Below are 24,215 nucleotides of genomic sequence, written 5' to 3' on the forward strand. Positions count from 1 at the left end.
ACTTCTTCCTGTTTAGCGGGAATAGTGATGACAATCCTGGGAAGCGGGCTGCCCCTCTTCATAAGCCTGCCGTTCTGAAGGAAAAAATCCGTTGATCTTCTCTTTAAGGCGCGAAATTCCTCAGCTTCCATTCCCGGAGGTTTAATCAACTTCGATAGGAACAGCTCCATTTGACGCCAATACCCTTCTTGGTAGCCCGAGTACCCTCCTGCCTCTGCCGCGAATGAATACACCGGCCGGATCAAAGGAGATTCTTCGTCAAAATCGGATGGAGGATCTGATTCGTCGTCTCCCCGCGGGCGGCGGGAAAGGCCATCGGGCATGGTGAAAGACTTGCCAGGACGATGTACTACCTCGAAGGAGAATAACTGAATGAACGCTACCCAGCGCGTCATTGGCGCGTTTGGTAGACTAGGGGCGTTGATCATCTGAATCAATGACTGGGCGTCTACCTGCAGTTCGAAGTACTGGCCCCACAGAACCGTCTGGAGCTTCTTCAGGATTCTGGCTACCCCACATAGCTCCAGCTTAGACTGAGAATAGCGCGACTCTACATCGGAAAAAAGGAGGGATTCGTAGAGGGCCGGGCGATCGAGGCCATTGTCGTCAGCCTGAGTGAGAACGGCGCCAGCGGCGTGACAGCTGGAGTCAACGGCAAGCTTAAGTTTTCCGGAGTTGGGCCCGTAGTCGATTTTGACGAGCACAATATCTTTGCCCACCAGCTCCTTGAGCTCCTGAAAGGCTTCTTCGCAGTCTTCGGTCCAATCCCATTCCGAGTCCTTGCGCGTCAAACGCCTTAGGGGCAGGCAAATCTGGGACAGTGAGGGAATAAAGATCCTGACATAGACGACGACCCCGAGGAAACCTCGAACTTCGGTAGCGTTGACGGGAGTTGGCCACGATGTGATCTTGTTGACTTTACTAGCAGCCATTTTGCGGCCTGCCTTACAGACTACATGGCCTACAATCTCTAAAGCGGGTACGCAGGCAGCAAGCTTCGAAGCCGAAACCGTCAAGCCCGACTCCTCAATCCGAAACAGAATGCGCTCCAGAACTTCAGAGTACTCCCAAATGAAGCGTCGGATTCCGCAACTCCAAGATAGCGTCTCGTTGCCGTAATCGGATTTTGGGCCTTTGATACCCCCATCATCGATGAAGATGCCGGCGTGCTCAGGGATCTCATCCTGCAATATCCAAACCATTTGCGCCTGGTAGACTGCCACGGAATTCGTGGCTCCTTGAGGGAGCCGGGTCAACTGAAACCGACCTAGAGGCGTGTCGAAAGTAGTCAAAGGCCGAGAAATGGGATGTAGCGCTCGCTCGTCGTAGCCGCCCATAATATCACCAAGACCATAACACGCGCGGCCTGAGAAAGACTCCACGAATTCCTCCGTAGCGGGCGGGACCCCTGCGTCCCGGATCGTAACTTTATTCAACGGTTGGAGATCGTGTACCACCCGAAGTTTGCCGTTTCCCTTGAGTACACAGAAGACCGGGCTCGAATAGCTCGACGTTGACTGCTCGTACAAGCCATTTCGAACTCTTTCCCGGATGATGCGGATATACTCTTCGGCCTTGGCGGCCGGAATCGGAATCTTTCTCTTCTGCCAAGGTTCGTGTTCAACGACGGGTATGATGTAGGGGAGTCCGTAGGTCTCCTTCAGCAGTCCGCGCTCATCCTCGGTGAAGGCGATGGCGAGGTTGCGTTCCGCCAGGACGTTCTTAATCAAAGACAATTCGTCCGGGTAGAGCCAACCCTCCGGGCCAAAGTTAACCACCGAAAGACGCTCCTCGGTTACTCGACCCTTGGGTACAAACGGTCCGGCTAGAGAGCGAGATAAGCCTTGATACGGTTCACGTGAAAGAGGCGGGCGGCGAAGCGGTGGGTTCAACTCCTGTGGCATAGGCTGATTCACCGGTTTGACCTTCTTGGCGACCGGTTTGTACTTGGCCGCCAACGCCAAGTAGCCGCCCTCCTTCCATGATCGCGCCAAATCCACCTGCGCGTTGTACCGGAGCCCAGAATCCATGAGAAGACGCGTCCGATGCTCCGCCCAACTCCCGAATGCCGACTTATCTGAAAAGGAGAGTCCGTCCGGGAAGTCTTTGCTCACGTATGTGGCACGCGGCAGGGTTTTCGACAACGGGGAAGCATCACGCCTCGGAGGCGCATATTGGTGGGAACTTACTTTCACGCCATATGCCCTCCACGACGGACCGAACATTACAATTCCTCCTTCACATCCCATTCCAAGAGAGCATAGTTTAAGCTCGTTGCGGAGCTCCGCTCCGCACACCGCGCCTCCTGTTGCGCCAGGTCCTGCAAGGAAAGCACCAAAATCCGGGTGGTGGCTCACCAGAGTGGCACGCGGCAGGGTTTTCGACAACGGGGAAGCATCACGCCTCGGAGGTGCATATTGGGAGGAACTTACTTTGTTACTCCCAATCCTCCATGGTATCTCCGAATCCAATTTACGTGTTCGGGCCTCTGTTTCCACGGAAATTAGTTTCTCCTCTTCACGGAGGTTGTCATCAGACGAAAATAGTTTACCCTTGTCACGGAGGCCGTCATAAGACGTAATTAGTTTAGCCTCTTCGCGGAGGAGGAGTAGTTTATTCTCTTCGCGGAGACTTTCGTAGTTTGAATCTTGGGACTTCTCCTGAAACGAGAATTGAGGACTTGAAGAGGGTTCCCGTGATGGGGCTGAGGCCTCCTTGTGACGAATCGAGGATAGTTTATTCTCTTCTCGGAGACTTTGATCTGAGGTTGAAGGGTTGACGGTACTGGAAAAGAAGGAGGGCGAACAGGGGCGGCTCACAGCGTGGCATGTAATGTTTTCGACACGCGTAGAGATGCCCGGAGGTGCACAATGGATGGGACTTACTTCTGTCCCGCTAATGCCCCACGGAATACCCTTTTTCTCCTCTCCCGCACCTCTCCTAATGTACAATTGAGACTTGAAACTGGGATGAAACTGAGAACCGATCTTCTTTTTGCTGTTTTTGATTATCTGTGAATGTTTTTCGGGTTTGATGATTTGGTGACTGAAAGAAGAAGTGAAAAGAAAACCGGGACAATGATACTCTGAGAGATGAGTCGATTCGACGGCGAGAGTTCGAGCATCTAGATTAAAACTGCCGTGTACCGAACCGACTGCGCTCATAAAAAAGGACGATCCTCCGAAGAATCGTCGGGGAGCCGCGCCACATGAGTGAGCACCGCCTTACGACCCTGACCTGGAAAATCACGCTCCCATCGACCTGAACCAGTCGAACACAAGGAGACCTCGATGTTTCTTCCAGTAGCGTCCGGTATGATAAGCTTCTCGCCTGATTGGGGTGAGAACGCCAATGTAGCAGCAACATCCATTAAGAAAGGCCGACCTAAGATCAGCGGCCCGTCCATCTTTGTGATCCAAAAGTGACACGTCTTCACCAACGATTTGCCGATCCGGACCTGCACGTCTTCGGCTACACCCATCAATTCACAGGCCTGGTTGTTAATACCGTAGACCGCCGATGCAAAGTTAACGCGAGGACTCAGATTAAACTTGTTGGCCATGGCGTCCGAAATCAGATTCAATTGAGAGCCCGAGTCGATAAGGGGAGACGCTGAAGTCTCGTCGTCCCCAATGAGACACGGCAAATATCCCAGAGGGCAGGAGTAAAGGTTTGGGTCGGTTCCCAGATCCCTGTCAGAGACCTCAGCCAACGTGCCGGAGTTCACCTTCAGCTCTTCGGTTCCAACTTCCACGCGCCGTCTAGATACCCATTTCTTCATGCCTTCGGCTATAGAGGGAGAGATCGCCATGAGTTCCGATACCGTGATGTCGGGCACCTTCAACACGGCGATCTTTCGCAATACGCCGTCAACCGCATTCGGGTGTTCGCGCGAGACCTCTCTTTCAAAGCGCACTTTCGGACCAGCAGCCTTTGTAGGCGTAGGCGGAGTCGTAGGGCGATCGGGAGACAGCTCGTGCGTTGGGTCGCCTCCAGGACTGCGCTCGAAAAGCTCCGCCTCCTCATCCATCGCACTTCTGTCCTCGGGAACAGGCGGGGTTGGTGCTCGGCGGATAGGGCGCTTCACGGCACTGAGAGGGACGGCTGGGGCCTTATAAGGCTTCGAGTCTTCATGCCGCTTCCTTCCCGCCGGGTCGGCCTCATAAACTCCTGAGAATAACTGAGACGATACTGCTGGCGGGTACCAAGGTTGAAGAGAACCACAACCAACTTTAAATCCTGCAACGGGCTCCGTCGTCCTGACTTGCGGCAGCTCGAGTAGGTTGGAACGACGCTACCACGTGGCGAATCGGCCTGGTAGAGTCCCAAGGTATCAACGCTCCGTTCGGCAAGAAAAAATTCGTGCCCTTCTGCTCTACGAGGTTGTCGTCCTTATCCTTCTGAAGCTCGAAACAACGCGCGGTCCCGTGTCCCTCCCGGTGACAGTAAAAGCACACCATCGGACTCCTCGGATTCTGCGACTGTGATGGTTTGGCGGGTACCGAGGCTAGCTTCTGGTCGAGCTTCTGTTCAAACGCCTCAAACATTTTTGACAGCTCGTCCATAGTTGGGGCGGGCTTTGGTGGGGCCGCTACCGCCTTCGGGCGCTTCTCCTCTCCCATCCTCTGCATGATCCCATTCGCCTCGGCCAAGGTCGCGGGTGCCACTGGTTTCGACGCCTTCGAATCCTCAAAAATCAGTGCTGTCTGCCTTCTCATTACTTCGGTGATTGCCGCCTTGAGAACCTCGAACTTCGGTAACTTAAAGCGGTTGTCGGCTGTCGTGATCATCGTGTTGTCTTTAAGAAGCTGATCTCGGATTCGATCCTGAACGGCTAACGAGAACGACTGATAGTAGTCGTTACGAATCTCCTCCACGGACTCGATATGATCCTTGGCGAGAAGATAGGCTTGGATGGGCTCCCAATGCTTCCTAAAGGCCTGATAGTCCTCAACAGAGGAAACTCCTCCGCGCGCAACCCATCCCTCCGTCAAAACTTTGATGTCACGCGCCGTAAATTTCGCCGAGTCGATCTCTCCCCAGTACGACAGCATCGATGCCTTCAGCTTAGGCCAGTTCGGCGGCTCGTAGCCTTCCAGGGTCTCCAGAACGTCGAGGAGAGAGTCGTCCACAAAGAAAAACAGCTGCTCGGCCATATCTTGCCCGGACGCCTTGTCCAGCCGCGCGGCAACTTGATACTGGTGTAGAAAGCGTTCGACGTTCGTCCCATCAAACTTCAGGCTCTTCCCGTGCGGTGGTTTGATCTTCACGGCTTCCACGGCGGCAGGTTCGGCCATCTTGCTCTTGAAAATCTTCACGCTGACCTAACAGGGAAGGCGGAATGACGGGAAGGCTCACAGAGTGGCAGGTAATGCTTTCGACAGCGTAGAGATGCCCGGAGGTGCACAATGGATGGGACTTACTTTTATCCCTCCTATGCCCCGCGGCAGACGCCTAAAAAATCTAAACAAAGATTCTTCCCGGCCTTGATCCTGAAACGAGGATCCTGAAACGTCTTCGGATAAAGCGGCAATCGACAATAATAAAAAAAAACCAAAAGGAAAGAAAAGAAGAAAGAATCCAGCCTAAGACCACCAGTCCGTCTCAAAATCCTGAGCCGAGACTGTAAATCTTGAGGTCGCTGGTTCGATCCCGGCTCGGGGGACCAAATATGGACTCCTGTCGGGTCTGAGCCGTGGCAGTCGGTTGAGGGGATGGTGCTGAGTGCTGCCCTCGTCGGTGGTCCTGCGAAAATATCGGGAATAGTCGAACAGAAGTGATAGCGGTTGGGGGGGGGGGATTTGTTTGAGAGGGAACGAGGGGATGGAATACCCTCGGCGGTTTGGTTGGATGGAAAAACTCAGAAAAGAAACTCAGAGGGAAGCCGGCGCGGTCGTCGGAAACTCGGATAGTGCTCAAAAGAAATAAACTCAGGAAGCTCGGGTACTCAAAACTCAAAAAAAAGGATACGGAGATGGATCGACACGATCCGGGATCAATAAACTCTCAAAACTGTGATGATATCTTTCTGGGGGGAAGAGAGTACCATGCGGATCCTTCCTCCAAGTTCGGCTGAACTTGGATTCAGGCCGCGACATGCTGCGCGACGAGCCCTCGTGCCCGCCGCGCCCGTACAACTAAGATGAGCAGGGAAGAGAGAACAACCAAAAGAGACAACAACCAACAAACAAGGCCAAGAAAACAAACAAACCAAAAAAAACCAAACCTCCTCCAACTCAAACCTCTTGAGGATGCGGCGCCTGCCGCACGGTTGAGCCTTGAGATCTTGCCCGTGCATTTTCATCTTGAGTGCGCCCCAGAACTCCACACCGTGCTTGCATTTGGAGTGCTATTGAATTTGAAACAATTTGTCGAAGGGACGGACGGTGGGGTCTGACGAGTACTTTGAGACCTCTGAGAATGTGTTTTTGGGTGCCCTTCTTTCCATGTCCGGGAACGAAGAGTCGGTCGCTTCCAGGATGACTGTTGATGAAAACCACCGTGCAAATTCTGGGGAAATCCAATCTGATTGAATGTCAGAGTGGGCCCGCAGGGGATCGGAGCTGAGAAATTTCCAAGAACGGCATTCAAGTCCGCCAGGAATAGACGAATTCGACCGTGAGCGCCGTACAGGTGGGGATCCATTCAGACGTTGAGAAAATATTTGAAGAGATTGAACGTAGAGGTGAATAATTAAGAGAATTAAAAAAAATCTGGTATGTTGCTTCAGGTTGGGAAAGAGGAGGATCAAAAGCCGGTATTCTGCGTTGGTATAAATTTTTTCTTCAGCAAATAAACTGGAATAACAGGAGCGAGACACCTTAAGGGCTCATAACCTGATGGAACTCAGACGATGATATCGGGGAAAACTATGATGGTAATGGTGATGAACTTGCTCGACTGAGCCTCTGGCGGAGGAGACGTAGTCTTCTCCGCAGCAGAGAGCCGCAGCCGAGTAACCCTGTGACCCAAGTCACAACAGTGGGCGACATACTACTTTTCCTGAACGAGGCTCTCTCTCTCCTGGAAATCCCGATCTCACTCTACACAAACACCAGATACAAGCCTTACTCGACCAAACAACCAAGCTACAGATCTCCCTGACCACAAACAACCACGCTTCGGACCGTAAAATTGACAGCATCCTTGAACAGCTGGACCGACTAGATTGACAAACGCTGGCTCCAGCCCATTCCGCCATCGCCCCGTCGTGGGCCGCCGCTGTTACAAGCAAACATAAGCCTTCCGGAACATCAAGTAAAAACAAAACACCAAAACCTTTTCCACCATCGGTACCGACAAACAAAGAAATAAACAAATTCAAAACTGCAAGTGTTGTGATTTGGACTGCACCGGGCTTTTCCAATTTAATACACTATCAGCTAAAGAGATAACCAGTAAAATTAACCACGTCTTGTGTTCAATCAACGCCAGCATTGACTCCCAACCTGTCAATGTTGCTGGAATCGCGGTACTTGCTTCTAAAGACCTCAAACTTCACACTAGCTCTAGAGCAAAAGCACGATGGCTACTTGCTAACAAACACAGGTGGACCGAGTTGTTCTGTTCCGAACTCAAAACTTTCCTGTCCAGATTCCCAGTCTTACTACACGCTGTACCAACCAATTTTGATCCCTCAAATCAATCCCATCTGCAGGAACTTGGCACTCAGAACCAAATTGATCCAACTCTCATCCAACACCACCCCTAAAAGGAAGGCAATGTGCACACATTGCCATGTTCAATACATTGTTAATACCAAGGTATTTCACATGGCCAACCTAGGTATTACAGAATATTAACCTTGTTGTTCCAGAAGTTTTTTACAGAAGTTTAACCCTCTTAGAGCATCTGCATTGGTTGCGGATTGAGGAGGGATTAGCGTAGCTAATCCTCCTCAGCAACTGCATTGGGTCCGATTTAGTTGGACTAAACTCCTCCTTGGAGTACGATTTGAACTAAGGATGAGTATGTAACTTTACTCCTTGCTAATCCTGGGAGTAAGCCAGGACCCTGGAAACCCCCTGTGGAGGTGGGTAACCAAAATGTATGAAATTTTTTGGCCAAAACCAAAAAGGGTACTCACCAAATATGTATGAATGGCCTTTTTTTTCCATGAGGGTACACACGGAAAATGTACTTCTTTTCTCATGGGGTTGGGGGGTTGGTAACAAAGATTGTATGAAAGTTCAGGGTTGAGCAGAAAAGCACCCCGGTAACCCCCCCCCCCCCCCTCAGCAGCGAGTCAAGCAATTTGTTTTTTTGAACTGCCTGCTGGCAAGGAGGAGGGGTTATAGGGGGTTTGAGAGCCCACAACTAGTAGCCGGCTTAATCCTGTTTAATCTAGATTTTACTTGAATACACAGAAATTCAATCTAATTCTCAGAAAGGTAGAAACATGTCCGGGCTCATCAGAGCAAATCAGAGCTCATCTGGACTTGTTCAGAATTTTCTCCAGCCTGGTCCAGCTCATTTCATCACATATCCCTTCATTTCAATCCCCAATTCATCTTTGTAAAAATGTTGGTCAATACTATTGTTCCAGATCTGTTTGACAAATTCTTCTCAATCTCTCTATCAGATTCACAATACCTCGCGGAACACAAAATGACTTAATCTTTTGTCAGTTTAGCTCTCCTCCAATAATCCCTGAAGATGAAGAAGATGGGGGAATGTGGTATGTTGTGAATAAAAGCATGGACGTGGTCTTTGGTGTTGAAAGCTGCAAATAAAATCTCAGGTGTGGAAAGTTTGGCATTGAAGTTGTGCTTGAGTACTTGAAGAAAGCTCGTGGTCACCCCTCTTGGAATGTGGACAAGATCCCAATTGATCTTTTGTGGTTTTTAATCTATTTGTTTTTCATTTTTTTGACTTAAAATGCTACAGCTGCCTATAAGATGCTATGCAGTGAAAAGAACGGCAAGCTGGCTGCGCAAAAAGGCCTGCTGTGGGGTTTCTGGGCCAAAAAAAAGGGTACACACCAGATTTGTATGGATTTTTGGGCAGAGCCCTGGGCCTATGCACAAAACCGGTATGAATGACTTGTGAAAATGTATGAATTTCAGCGAAATCTTGGATTTTTGGTTACCCACCTCTATAGGAGGTTTCCAGGGTCCTAGTAAGCCTTGCATTCATATTCCCATACATGCAGGCACTGCTCCCCACTCAAATGTATGCACCAAAAACAGCTGACATAAGCTGCAGGTGCATACACTATACTTACACATCACATTGGCACTCACCAATGTGGTTGATGGCCAAGATTAGCAATAATCTGGTAGTAAGCTAATCTGCTACTACCCAACTTACTCCCGCACCAATGCGGATGCTCTTACAAGAGTTTGATTCAGTTGTCACAGAAGTTAAACCCATGTAATAAAAAATTCAAGAAGAAATTTCAACTGATAATTTTGATGAAAATATTTTTTGGTGTGGTTTGAAACTCATGCCCTGGAGTACCCTGTCATTGGTTTAAATTCCTTTGAAATTGCATTATTGCAGCATATGTAGGAACCTATCTGCAGGGGTTATCATTCTGAAATCCCCATTTTGTTGTATCTTAGCCAAAATGGAGGTACAATAAAATAGGGACTTGGAAAAACGACTCCCATAAATTGGGAAAACGACTCCCATACGTCGCCGGGACCGGGTTTGGGAGTCGTTTTCCCAATTATATATTTTTTTGAGAGCGCACAATTTATTTTTTATTTTTTTGACAATAGAAAAGGGAGTCAGCTGCACTGCAAAAAAAAACTGTGTCAACTGTGAGCAGTTGACATGTGGTAACTCTGAGGAAGCTTGTGGTGTTACACCAGCCTTACTCAAGGTTTGACTCAACCCAAGCTTCAATGCACAGTCACTGGGCACCTTGCACAGTGACTGTGCCAACAAAGGCACTTGCGCATCCAGGTGGAGTTACAATGGCAGCTTGACTCGAGTATCCTGCGTGTCAACTGCAAGCAGTTGACCAAGTTTTTTTTGCAGTGCTGCCTAATTGGCCTTCTGCAGAACACAATTTTGGGAGTTGTCCGCGTGCACCGGTAGTTACCCCCATATGAAATTGTTACCCGGCATGTAGCCCCGTGTAAAATTGTTACGCAGCATGTAAACCCCGTATAAAATTGTTACGCAGCATGTAAACCCCGTGTAACATTGTTACACGGCATGTAACCCCCATATAGCATTGTTATGTGTCATGTAAACCCCGTATAACATTGTTGCATGGCATTTAACCCCTGTATAACATTGTTACACCCCATGTAAAATTCACAACAAGTAACTCATGTATCAAGCTTGTGCAACATGTAACATGTTCCCACATCACACAATCCCCATGAAACATGTTTCTGCAACACACAACCCCCATGTAGGATGTTCCCGCAACATGTAACCCCCAAGTACCCCGCATGAATGTCCCACACCATGTAACCCCCATGCAAGAAGTTTGCAAAAATTGTGACACGTGTATAACATGTAACATGTATGCACCACCCGTGACATGCACAAACACCATGTAACCTGTAAGCAACAAGTACGCACACCACAAAACCCATTGACACACGCAACATTCAACATGTAACATGTATCCCACCACGTAACATTTAAACATCATGTAATACTTCACCCCCAATGTACCAATTTGTTAGGGTTATGTAACCAGGGGGTGCGCGGACTGCCATTGGAGCAGAAGGCTGGACGGAAAGTGCTGTAAAAAATGCAAACGTCAGTGGAAACATGTAAAAATTGCGCCATTTGAAAGTAGAGATTCAGGCGGCGGCTCTTTTGAGCCAATAAAATGGACATAAAGCCCAGGGGAACCGGGTCTAAATGAGGTTTGAAGTTGGTAATGCATGATGACTAACGTGCAGCCCTCAGATGTAATGTTCTGATTACATAATATGTACATAATTTTCATAGCACGTAGTATATACAGCATATAAATATCACTGAGCTTCTTAGACTGTTTGGTTGTGTAACAAAAAAGTTATACAGTTAGCAGTAATTTCCTACTGAGCCAATCACCCCCCCCCCCCCCCCTTATATCTCATGTTATGATGACACACTATTGATAATAATCCAATAGCACAGATAATATTCATCATCAAAAGATTCCTGGATGTTTGAGACTGATTGGGTTTGTAACAAAAAAGTTGTGTGGTTAGCAGTCATTTTCCTACTCCGTCTGCGCACCCCTCATATCTCATGTTCTGATGGCACAATATTGCTAAAAATTTCAGGCATTTCATTTTATACATATTTCTCTGTGATCTGAAATTTTTATGCATGTGGTGTGTGGGAAACAAAAGTTATGAATATGGCGGATCATAAAATGTGCACCCCTCTTATCTCATGTTTTGGTGGCACACTATTGCTATAAATTTGAAGGGGTTCAATTTATGCACAATCCTCTTTTGTATCAAATTTTTACGCATGTAGTGCATGGGAAAAAAAAGTTATGGGTGGGGCGGATAATAAAAAAATTATAACTAATTAGGCCCCGTTTGGAGCCAATATAAATATAGGTGATATAATCATTTGTAAATTCAATAAAGAATACAAAACTCAACATGAAGAATCCAACTTTTTTTTGCAGGAAACCTACAGTACTGGTCTCATCAACTATGAAGTCAGATTTAACTGATTCAGCCATCTTCAGCACCATAATACCATTATATTGCTTTGTTTTGGTCAAAAGCAATATAATGGTACTACAGTACTGAATATGGCTGAATCAGTTGAATCTGACTTCATAATTGAAGAGACCAGTATTGTAGGTTGCTGAGAAAAAATATTTGGAGGCTTTATGTTGAATTTTGTAGTTTTCATTGAATTAACCAATGATTATATCACCTATATTTATATTGGCTCCAAACAAAGCCTTAGTTGCAACAACTCCCAAAAAAAAATCTGTTTTAGGAAAACGACTCCCAAAAAGTGCCGTAGCCCAAAAAAGCGGCTAGGTAAACGTCCGGACCCGGTCGCAATTTGGTCCCGGCGACGCATGGGAGTCGTTTTCCCAATTCATGGGAGTCATTTTTCCAAGTCCCATAAGATATTTGAGAACACAGTTCAAATATATTTGTGTAATACTCTTCAATTGTCCTTGTACTGAACACAAAATTGTTAATCATGTGTTTTCTCAAATCAGTTTCACTTCTTAGTTGTTGTTTTTCTATCACAAGTTCATTTTCTCTTTGAAATTAAATAAATAATTTTGTGTAAAAAATGGTTGAAACAGGCTGGTTATTTGGAAAATCATCAGTCACATTGAAGATGGTGAAAGTTCAAAATCCTTTGGGTGGAGGATGCAGCGCTGCAACCCCTACTCAATCCCAGCAGGTATTACCCTTAGAAGCAGGAATGTATAATAAACCACACATCACCAGGAATGAATCAAATGTTAACAACTTTGTACATATCACAGAGATTTCTCAGGAATTTTTATACAACAGTAAAACCAATAGGGTCAGATACGTAACATATAAGAGTTCCATGTGGGGGGAGGCTGAAACAAAGAGTAATCAAATTGGGGGAGAGGGGATTGACTGTTTATGTCTGATCAAGCCATTTTCCTCTCATTGCATTTTCTTGGTTGAAAAGCGACTGGAAGTAATGAAAGGAAACATTCATTATATACATAGTTGAAGCGTAGTTAATCACAGGGCATATTTTTGTCGTTAAATTTTTTGGTTCCCTCCGCTTTTCCTTACATATTCATCAAGTCCAACTGATTGGTTACTGGAGAAGCTATCATAGATAGCGATGAGTTGAAGAAGACGGGTATATTGCAGACGAGGCTGAAATCGGAGATGGCGGAGAGCAGGGAAGCGGCGAGTTGAGATCTGGAGCCAGCAGAGATGGGCACAACGTGATTTGGTTCGAGTGTTCGTTATTCATTGATTGTCCGTGATGGTGTTGGTGCAGGTGGCATCGCTGCTCGGGTTGGGCAGGAGGAATGTTGGGTAAGTCCGTGTTGAATTTGAGACCCTGACTCGAAAGTTCATAAGTTGAAAGCAGAGTATTTTCAATGAAGTGATCGTTTGGGAAAGGTTCCTGAGTTTGTGATGATGGCACAGATATAGATTGCAATTGAGATTGGTGTGGCGATAACGACTGTTGAGACGTGAACGAATGACATGCGGCGAGGGATTGATGAAAATTATCGACATCGCCGGTGTAAATAACCCTATCATCCAATGCATCCTTTGGAGGATCGGAGGATATCAACGAAGATCCACAGGAGCCTCCATCAGCACTTTGGAAGGCGTTATCATTCAGAAAGCCGCTTAAATCGAAGGCACCAGGGAAAGCTTGAGATGCGGCATCCAATTCACGTAACCAGTCTGTGGTATCACTCATTGTTGTCCTTGCGATGAAATCGTGCTCAAATTGATCTAAATTCGGAGATCCCGTGATTTCAAACTTTTCTCCCTGGTGGCTTCCAGGTTGAAGGGACAGTTCGGACGAGAGTCTTTGCAAGAACTGATTTTCTGGACATTGCCGTGCTGGGGCAACATCATATTCCAGATAGTCCGTGGATCTTGGCGAGTATATGTCACCACCATGTACGTGATGTGACGCTGTCGGAGGCCCGAAACTTGAGTCGAACAAGTGCAAGTTCGAAAATTCAGTCAAGTCCATCGAACTCTGAGTCTTGTGGACCGATTTCGGAGGTTTCGTCGGCGCCGGTACTAGTGACTGAAAGACTTTCTCGCTTGAGCTACCAGATGTCGCATCGAGCGCTTCAAGTGTCGTTGTGGCTGATGTCTTTTGTGGTCGAGGGGTTGTGTCATTTGGACGTGGAGTCGTGATCATGGGCCGAGGAGTCATGTTGGTGAGATGGACTGGTATAGCCGGGCTAAGCGTCGTAGCCAACATCTGAGGGGCATTCAGTGGGCCGAGATCCTCTCCAGCAGACATCTGGGGGTCTGACAGCATCATGCTGAAATCGGAGAATGCATCTGCACCATGCGCTTTCAGGAAATCAAGCGAGGGGAGTTGATACTGATTTGGGTGCAAGTGACCTATCCCCCGGGAGGGGTGAGGGGGGTAGACTGATAAATCAATCGCCTCGAATGTCCCATGCTGTTGATTCGGTTCCGCCAAGAAATCAGGAACATTCGATCCAGATGCCTTCCTTGACCGAGGCTTGTAACCCGCAGCAGCACTGCAGTTGATGAGCATCAGTCTATGAAAAGTCGAACAACCGAAAAGGATAGAGTTTTTCCCAAGCTCACTATATTTCAGGGAATGCGTTCCGAAACCTGTCTCTCAAATCCGTAGCTTTTCGAGAAGCTAAGACCGGATCTCTTTGAATCGAACTCCACGCCGTGCCAAACTAGATGCACCACAAACTTGTGAGCTCGGATTCCCTTACATTTCAAGCATGGAATAGATGCAAAATAAGAGAGACATATTATATCAATACCTTTACGTAGCCACGTTTTAAGGCCGCGTCCTCTTCAACACTAAACTGCTTCCGCTCGCGTCTGACCGCGTTTTCGCCGAACAATGGGTTACCATTGGAATCGACTGATCTGACTCTAGACGAGATATGGGTTTTGGCATTAGGGTAATGCTTCCTATAAGCGTCCGGAAAATAAGTCCTGTGTAAAGGCAGTACAATCAATTGACATGTCGCTTTCCATACGTTATCTTTCCTTCTGGATAATCATCGATGATAAGATAGAAAAAAACTGCTTTGTTCACCTAAATCGATCTTTCAAATCGCCCGGAGAACGATTAGCCAACACTGGTTCTGAATCTCGGATGGCCTTCCATTGTCCAATTGCAAACTTCGATGATTTTATTTATAAATAAAGAGGAAGCACAAAACAAGCGAGAGCCTCGTAAGTGCGCCGAGTTTCCTTGTCACTGGGAATCAAAATTGGAAAACCGACATTGTTGCAGCCCCTGACAAGTGCCTGAGTCTCTTCGCTGGTCCATTTGTTTCTCTGTCCGTGAGCTTTCTTCCTACTTTTAATGCTAACATTTCTGCTATTGTTCCCTTCTTGTTCTGATTGAAAGAACAGCCCAATCCACGGTTGAATAAATTAGCGTCGTCTCTCCCAAAACCAGACATACAAAAGTCAATCTGCTAATAGAACAGAATCTCATACTTGAGTTGGTTTGAAAGTTGAGATTTTCATCTTGAGATGAAATCGAGGTCACATCAGAGTCGGACGATCTGATCCTATCCGAATTGCATTGAGCCACTCTACGCGTCAGGTAATTATTATTACCATGACCTAAGAAATATGAATGGTTGTTTGAGCTGGCGAGTGAAATCGAGGTGTGATCCAAGTAAACAGGCGAGTTGGCATCTCTTTTTAACGACCGTGTATGATGTGATACTGAAGATGATAAGGGATTTGTCGGATGGTTTTCGGATTGGTGTTTGTGTTTTTGGTCGTCTTGCCTGCCTGCTTCACACATCGGTCGCGGATCGTAGTAGTGATTATCCGCAGGAGGATGAGGGAATGATGCGACATCTACTGGTGCAGACCTTGACGCAGATAGTGATTCAGTCGGGGAAGTAAGCATCAGCATTGGTGGCTAAGTGAGTATGGACTAACTGGCTCGGTTTACGATCCGAATAGGCTATTCCGATCGGCCGGCCGCATCGGTGGGGATTAGCAGGTCGGAGGTTGTCGAGGGTTGTTGTGTTTTGTAATGCTTGGACATCTTTGGCCTTTGTTGAAGTTTGCAAAGCATTTTGGATTTCAAAGTAACATATGGTTTTTGGGGCACAGCACCGGTGTAATCTTCAGGTTTCTGCCGTACACAGCTCCGGGATCATTCCCGCTGCGACTGGATGCTCCTGAATCCAGCTCTGAATCTAATGGAGGCGGAAACTGGCGGAAAGCATCATCAATCCCACCCGATATCTGCATATTCAAACGACGTCGGCCAAATCAACATGTAATACCAACACTACTCTCAACTTTTCCCTTTTCTTCTGTTTCTCTTCCTCTACCTAGTCAATTGGATTGTGTGTCGGAAGTTTTGTAGTCCCATGGGGCACCCCACATGTTAACGTCAGGCTTGCCCGTCTTGTTAAACTGCACTTTAAACAACACCCCACAGATCAATTGGTTTATTGCTCATACGTAAGAACGCCCTGGAAACCAAAATTGGTCCGCATGGCACAACAAGGTCTGTCTGTTTTATTTGTTTATATTTATGTCCACTTTGCCGGGCCGCTCTGTTCTCCCATTCTTATCACAATGAAACCTTGACCGGCACTAGAGTGGACCAACCTGAGGTTTGTTGGAAATTAAAAAAAAACGTGAATGGTCTGACTCTTGATTGCAAGTGTCTTGATGCTCAACAGACTTGTAGCTGGGGATATTGGGGTCACCCAGTTCAAGAGCAAGATCGAAGCACTCGATGATGTCACATACTGTCGATGGCCCAGCGATACGACGATGGACGACGAGTCGGACGCTTTCCCGATAGGCTTGTCGCCTCGAGCAGGACAGTTTGACGCGGTCGCCTCCAGTAGCACACCTGGGCCCGCTGACTTCCCACCCTAGCCGCCGACAGACACGATGGACTCTTCTCCGCCTCGCAGCAGAGCCGTCCCCGTTCGCGCACTTGGTAGCAGCCCGGCTCCTCTCGAGAAAGCCCACGCTATTTGGCCAGCGTTACTCTGCTTAGCTCGCCCACCCCGCTCTGGGGAAATTTTTAAATTTGGCCTAACCCAACATACCCACAAGTAGAGATGGCAATTGGTACCCGGGTACCTGCCGCGTGTCCGGGTACCGCCTGCTTTTTTGGCCCAAAACAGATACCCGTACCCGTACTTGGCACCCGCGGCAGCGGTACCCGGGTCTTTTTGGCGGGTACTGGCAGTACCCGCCATGTTGTTTTTTGTAGGCATGTACCTGCTCGCCGAGAGGAATCCCTCTTGGCGAGCTGGTTTTTGTATACCAGTGTTTGCTCTTTCTGGGCTGGTATCAATACACCAGCTGTCCAAGAGGAATCTCTCTTGGCCAGCTGGGGATATCACACAGGACTTGGAGACAAGTCCAGAAGGGGGGCGGGGACATACACAGCGGAAAAAGGTAGCATTATTGGCGGTTATCAAGCGGCGGTACCCAGGTACCCGCCTAAAAATTGCAAAAAACATACACCTGTACCGGTACTTGGCACCCGCGGCGGCAGTACCCGCCACCCTGATGAGTGATGAGTACCCGCCGGCGGGTGCCGGGTACCCGTTTGCTATCTCTACCCACAAGTGAAACCGGGACAGTTTGGCAGCCTATTGGGCCAACCCCGGTCTTCCCCGTAGACCCCTTGTTCAGGGGTCAGCTACAAGGGGCTGAGTGTTTGAACCTGTAGCATCATCTGGCATCCACAATTTGACTTCAACATCTTTCACAGCCTGTCAACGGATGGGCTCTGGAGGATTCTTGGATATGCCTTAGCAAGGAAGCAGTCAAGGAATTAATTTGCGCTCAAGACTGGATTAACACAAGCAAACTAGCAGCCAATAAGCAAATTAATTTCTTTTTTTCTGTTTATGTAAAGTGTAGGAGGCATTTCAGACGCTTAAATGCCCCCCTGCCATCAATGCTGAAACAGGTACAATATATGGAGCGTATCTGGTAAACGTTTTTCATTGAAGATACAGACCTACAAGTCCTATTTTTTGTTTTTAGCCCTGATTATGTATAGGATGGCTGAATACAAAAAATAGGACCTGTAGGTCTCCATCTTCAATGAAAAACGTTTACCAGATACGCTCCATGTATTGTACTTGTTTCAGCGTTGCTGCCATCTGAAATCCAAACTATTTCAGTTTCTTGTTTACACCACGGGTGCACCAAAAGTTTTCTGGATGGTTGTGAAAACCAAATTGATTGGATAGTGGTTTTCAGAACCAAATTGATCTGAATCTGGTTTGTGGACAAATTCTGTTGCCAAAAAGGTCCCAAAAACCGTGCCGTGAGAAAAGGAGCATCCAAACAGTTTCCAAAACCATTTCAAATGGTTCTGTAAATATTTTTCAAACCAAATTGGTTTCCAAAATATTTTTAAAACCACCTCAGGTGGTTCCAGAAATATTTCAAAAATATCTGAAAATGGTTAGTCCGACTCGCTCTTCAGGACGTCCGGACTCAATTGAAAAAAATATTTTGAAAACCAATCAAACTGGTTTTCAAAATATTTTGTTGCACCCGTGGTGTATTTGGCTGAGGCCCGTGGGTTTCCCACAGGCCCTGCCTGTGAGCTAAACCACTGCAAAAAAAAAATGTGTCAACTGTGAGCAGTTGACCCAGTTTCTTTTTCAGTGAACAGGTTTGGGGCGGGCGGCAAATTGAGAAAAATTGACCCATCTCAAGCTTTCTGTTTATTCTGCAGCCCAAACCCGCCTGATTAGAGATGGCCCTGCCGCACCCGGGTACACCACGGAGCACCCCCAAACGCGGTTTGACGTAGGACACAATGTGGAGACGACCCCGCAACCCCACCCTGAAGTTTTGGTGTCACCCAGAGCAGGAGTGATTGCCACCTGCGGTTGGCACAACCTACCACGTGATTCCCACGTGCGGGGCCTGCGGTCGGCGAATTCCTGATGTTGGCCTGCCGTGGGAGCCGCGGTTGGGGTCTGGTGAGCGGTTCAACAATGGCCCGTCAAAAAATGACTTACCACCGGGATCAAACCCACACTGCAGGCATCTCAACAATTCAGTGGGGATTCAAACCCTGCGCAACAAGTATTGCAGCAACACTTGGCCGGCTAGCCAGCCGGCCACCGGGGTATGTACATACACCGCATCTCTTGATGGCTGGCACAACGACCGGTCACCAACAGGAGTACGCACTCCTCTTGATGGCTGGCCCAAGGACCAGCCATCAGGAGGAGTCCTTGTGCCGGCCATTGAGAGTTGTCCACACTCCTCTCAACGACCAGCATAACAACTGGTCATCGGGAGGAGGAGTCCACACTCCTCTCAATGACCAGCACAAGGACTGGTCATTGGGAGGAGGAATCAATACTTCTCTCAATGCCAACACAGGCCGGCGTTGAGAGGAGTACATGCACCTCAATGCCCGGTGTGGAATCACTCTGAGGGAAGAATAGAGCTTGAGAGGGATTTGGTGCTTGAAGGGCTGCCTCTCAGGGGAACAAGAAAAAGAATATAAGAGTATGGACTCTTAAGGAAAGGTGTGGCTATAGAGGATTCTTGAGGTATGTCTAAGGGTTTACTTTCTACTAATCAAATAGCAAGGTAAAGGTAATGTAAAGTCTGTCCAACCTGATATATTTGGCATAGACTTATCAAGCTTGTCCACTCTGATTTAATGGCATAAGCTAGGCTAGTGAATGGTGACCAGTGATCTGGATTGCTGGGACAGTATCTGATGGGGAACAAAAGGTAGGGCCAAAGAGGGCAGACTATACACAAAATATTATGGGGCTGAGTTGTGGTTGGAAGAAAAGATGAAACAGTGAAAATTCTCAATCAAGGGGCTGAGGCTGAAAATGCTATGGGGATGGAAAGTTCTGGAATGAGGCTGGAATGTGGAGAGACAATGAAACATCAGAAGAAAGGGTTTACATACCATATGAGAGTCTGAAAAGGGAAGGGCTGAAACCAAAGGGGACAAGGGGTAACCAAGATGAAATCTCTATGGTTATTACATGTGTGGCTGATGCCAAGATGGGGTTGTTATGCTGGATTGGGAAGGGAGGAAAAGGTGATGAATATCCAGGGTCTTTCCTAATAGTCTGGCTCTGTCTGATGGGTGACTTTCTCCCACTTGTGCCTAGCTGGGTGCTTGAGAAATACTGAGTTGGTGTAGGTGGGTATCCAGAAGGTGGGGAAAAAGGGTGAAGAGAGAATGGGGGGCCTGTTGATGGGTATGAGCTGTCCTGGCCTTGATCCTTAAGGGAGGTGGGTGCTTGAGTATTCCAGAGAGGGTTATATTGAGGGGAAAAGACTTTGATTTTGGTGCCATGTTCAGGATTGGCTTACCACACTGGTCTGTGCCGTCCATTGAGGGAAGTGTGTATGTACTCCTCCCAATGACCAGGCCTTGGGCCAGCCATTGAGAGGAGTGCGTACTCCTCCCAATGACCAGGCCTTGGGCCAGCCATTGAGAGGAGTGCGTACTCCTCTTGGTTACCAGTAGCTGTGCTGGCCATCAAGAGGTGTCTGTACTCCTCTTGACACCAGTGTGTGCTGGCATCAAGAGGAGTGTGGACTCCTCCCAATGACTCCATGAGCTGGTCACCAAGAGGAGTGAGAGGAGTGTGTAATCCTCTCAATGGCCGGCACAAAGACCGGTTGTCAAGAGGTTGTTATGTACTGCGGTGGCCGGCTGTCCAAATGCAAATCAGCCGGCCAAATTTTGCTGCATATTCTGATATGCAGCAACAGCAAGATGCCCACAGTGCCAGCACATCACATCACTTTGAGGAGGGAGGGACTTCCAGCCTTGCCAACTACGGCACCACATATTTCTATGTTGGCCCCGCGGTTTATCATACCATAGAGACCATTTCTCCAAATCTTGTCAGACAAAGTCTGCGGATTTGGACCAAGACTCATCCTTTTTTTTTTTTTTTAATTTCTCACTTATGTAGCCTTTTTCCAAACATGGAAAGAGGCTCAATTTTTTTTTTTTTTTTTAAAATCATTTCTTGGTTGGCCTAACGCGGGCTCAACCAGAGTGCACCATTGGCGCGCTACTCAGCGCCAGCCATGACCAGCTTGGCCCACCTGCTGAATGAAGCTGTTTGGGCTCTTGTCATGCCCAACCAGCTTACCCTGTGGGAACGCTGATCAGAGCCGGGATGGGTTGGCTGGGTTAGCCACGGCCAACCCATCCAACCCAGTGGTGGCTGAGTTGCCCCGCCCGCGGTGCTGGATGGGTCGGGTCAAGGGGGGCCCAACCAATCTTCAACACAATCCCATCCCATGGTCAAACTCTGGGCGGGCAGGTTGGCGCCCACCCAGGCCAACCTTTCGCCGACCGCACTGTTGGGCCCACGTCAACCCAAGCTTGAATTTGAGCGGTGGTGTACCCGTTTTGGTGCGGGTACCTGCACCTTTTTTTGGCAAAATTGGACACCTGCACCCGCGGAGTGGGTCAGAGCGGGTCAAAATCAACCGGAAGGATTCCTTCCAGTTGAAGAGGTTACAAAACCTCTTTGAACGGAGGGATTCCTTCTGTTCAAAGGGGTTCTGTAGCCTTTATGAGCGGAAGGATTCCCTGTGACCCCCTTCAACCGGAAGGAAGGCCTGCCCAGTCCTTCCGGTCGTCGTGGCAGCCGCCACCTGCACAAACAAGAGCAGGTACCTGCTAGAATACCCGGGTACCCGCTCAATTTCTCCCAGAAATCCAGCATCCGCACCCAAACACGCACATGCTGGCGGGTACCCGCCAGCAGATAGCAGGTATCCGCGACGGGTTTGTTGGGGCCATCTCTATGCCTGATTGGCATGCCTAGGTCAGGATGTTCAATGAAATCTTTTGTGGAAGTTCCCAAGCTGGAATCATCAATTTTTTAAAGGGAATGGCCATTGGAAATAGGTTGATGTGAAAGTAGAGGTGAGGTGGAGCTTTGGATTCAGGGAAATAAATGAACTAGCCTTCATCAAGGAAGCTACTGTGACATGTTTTGTATTAGTTTTGGCAATTGGGTGGGTTCAGGCCACCCATTGGCTAGCCTGTCTTAGCCCAAAAGTTAATTGGACAGGCTGGACTGGGTCCAAATATCAGGATTTTCTGTCCAGCCCAAATCTGGGTCCACAAAACCAGGAAAAATAAGTGTTCACTAGACTACAGGTGAAATCTAATTCCAATGAGCTACCCACCAGTTTTACAGTTGGCCACATGGAAAGCCCCCTGTAGGAAACAAAGGGGCCATTGCAGCCTAGTGGTGGTAGGACCAGAGCAGGAACAAAGAAACCACCATTTTTGCTTGGTGTCACCTGATTTCTGGTGTCAATTTATTTTTCCTGTTGAATGATACAGAAACAGGCTGTCCAGCGGCCCCCTGTCAGGCCAACTGGCCAGCGGGTCATGGCAGGTGGCCTGCAGGCAGCCCTCTGGGGGCCTATGGTCTGGGTGGCACAGGCTTAAAAAAGTGTTTGCTGAGCTGGACATGGTTATTTTTCATTGTTGTGAGTACATACAGGTGACTATGAAACAGGAAATATATGTAGAAAACAATAAAAATGAAAGCATGATAAAAAGAGAAAAAATACAGGCTAATTTTTTTACTCCAATATTGAGAGCACAAGAGTGATTTTGTGATGTCTTTGTTCAGGAGGCTTTGGTAGTCTTCCAAGACACAAGTTAAACCCACAGTGGAAAATCCAGATTCTGATGCCACAGAGGCCTCTGGGGCCATTGATATTACTTTTTCAATGTTGGAAATGGTTGGGAAGCAGCATAAATTGACCCTCCACCAGCTGAGGAAAAAAATGGACTGTTACACCAATTTTACTAGTTGCTGTGAATTCCTGAACATTTGATTTTCACAAAATGTGGCTCAAATTAGTCTTAAGCTGAGCAGATGTAGAAAATACACATTGAACAAGTGAAAAGAAAGGTACAATTGAAGTGTGTTGAGTTTTTGTCCTCTGGACTTCTCCTTTTTCACTGCCTTCTGCCTCCATTCTACTTTTTTTCTCTGACTGTCCCTTTTCTCATGATCAACAATGTCAAACAATCATGAAACCCCCCACTTAGTTCTGTCTCTTTCTCTTGGTCATGGTCTTGTCTAACTAAATCATGTAGACTTTGATCCCTGATTAGAATAGTCTGTGTCTTTCCAAGTCTATTGGCTTATACTACTGTGTGCACATTCTTTGCTGGTGACAGATGTTGTACCTTGTAAATTTTCTCTCATAGTTCTAGATTCTTCTACTCATTTTTCACTCATATTCATAATGTTATCAACCACAACTTGATCCTGTGTAGATAGTCTATTTAGATTAGTCTAGACACAGCAATCAAGCTTCATTGGTTCTCTTCTCATTTTTTCTGTGCACCTTCCAGAGCCGCATCCGGTGAGCCCCTCATCCTCACTGCTCCTTCTCAAGCCTCTAAACTCATCTCTTTTCTGTGTCCGTGTGTTCAAGTCCAAATCCAAACAAAGTGGGCTTTGAACCCACAACCCTGCGTAATGTGAGAGTCAAACTCACATACTCAGCATTCATGAGTGATGCTCTGACCATTGAGATAAGTACAAATTGCTCACATTGCTAGCTGTTGAATAAATTGGTTATTTAGGCTTGTGGGTGTAGTGTGTTGCCTCCAATTCTGGTTGCACAAAAAAGCTGTGATTGCCCTGGGCGTGACTGTTGTGAATCTTCCAGGGGCATGAAAACATCCAAGATTCTTGTACTGGGAATAATGTTGCCAAGATCTTCAATGAATTGGTTTTTGCATCAGGAAGGATTTCCATGAAGAAATCACAAGAGGCATAGTCACCAGGGATGAATGGATGCAGATGGAATTTCTGAGCCACATCAACTAGCCTGTGAGAGCCACAAGTGAGGGTTGACTTGATATTTTTGTTTTTAAGTTAGCTCATTGGTTGTCCTGGCAGTGAGATGAGCAACTAGAATGTGGAAAAGTTTGGTTTTCTTGATACCAGAGCTTTGGAGCCATACCATGTAGGGAGCCGCCAAAAACCAACATAAATTATTCAAATGGACCTCCTTCTCAGCTGCTGAGGAACTACTTGAAGGACAGAATAGAGGTTGGAAGGGAGGTGGATAAATACACTAGTACTACATAATGTAAGGTATGCTAAGGATGCTGATATAAGATCTGCCTTCCTGACTAATTCTGATGGGGATGAGAGTAACACTAAGAAAAATAAGAAATAGGTGTGGCTAATTTCTACTTAATCTTAGACTGACTAGTATTTATGTCATATGAGCTTGAATAATATACCTAAGTTAAGAGAGAGAGAGTATTGGGGGTTGATATGGTATGTGTAAAACTCTTGAGTCAAGGAGAACCAAACAAGAGAGGGGGTAATATGATGTTTAGTTTCTCTGGAGTTTATTCTGAAGTTTGGTTGATGACTTAATTTCTTGAAATGAGGAAATTTCTGCATAAATGGAAAATACAAAGGGGAGGAACTATAGTCCTTATATAAATGTTGAGAACAGATGTCAAGTGTTCTGGATATCAGAAGAAAAAATTTCAACCCAAGGTTGAGGTGTGAATATGATCACTAGTTA

At 47.3% G+C, this 24,215-nt stretch overlaps 1 protein-coding gene across 1 annotated transcript; it reads right to left on the minus strand.

Moving 5' to 3' along the window:
• Positions 1–12,750: 12,750 nt before the first annotated feature.
• On the minus strand, positions 12,751–15,491 carry PtA15_4A871 (uncharacterized protein; the record flags this gene model as incomplete). Its single annotated transcript, XM_053168800.1, has 4 exons — positions 12,751–14,188; positions 14,265–14,338; positions 14,429–14,606; positions 15,355–15,491. 4 exons carry the CDS (start codon positions 15,489–15,491, stop codon positions 12,751–12,753), a joined length of 1,827 nt encoding a protein of 608 aa, XP_053019973.1.
• Between the last annotated feature and the right edge of the window lie 8,724 nt (positions 15,492–24,215).

Source organism: Puccinia triticina, chromosome 4A, assembly GCF_026914185.1.
Source record: "Puccinia triticina chromosome 4A, complete sequence".
Taxonomy (NCBI): Eukaryota; Fungi; Basidiomycota; class Pucciniomycetes; order Pucciniales; family Pucciniaceae; genus Puccinia; species Puccinia triticina.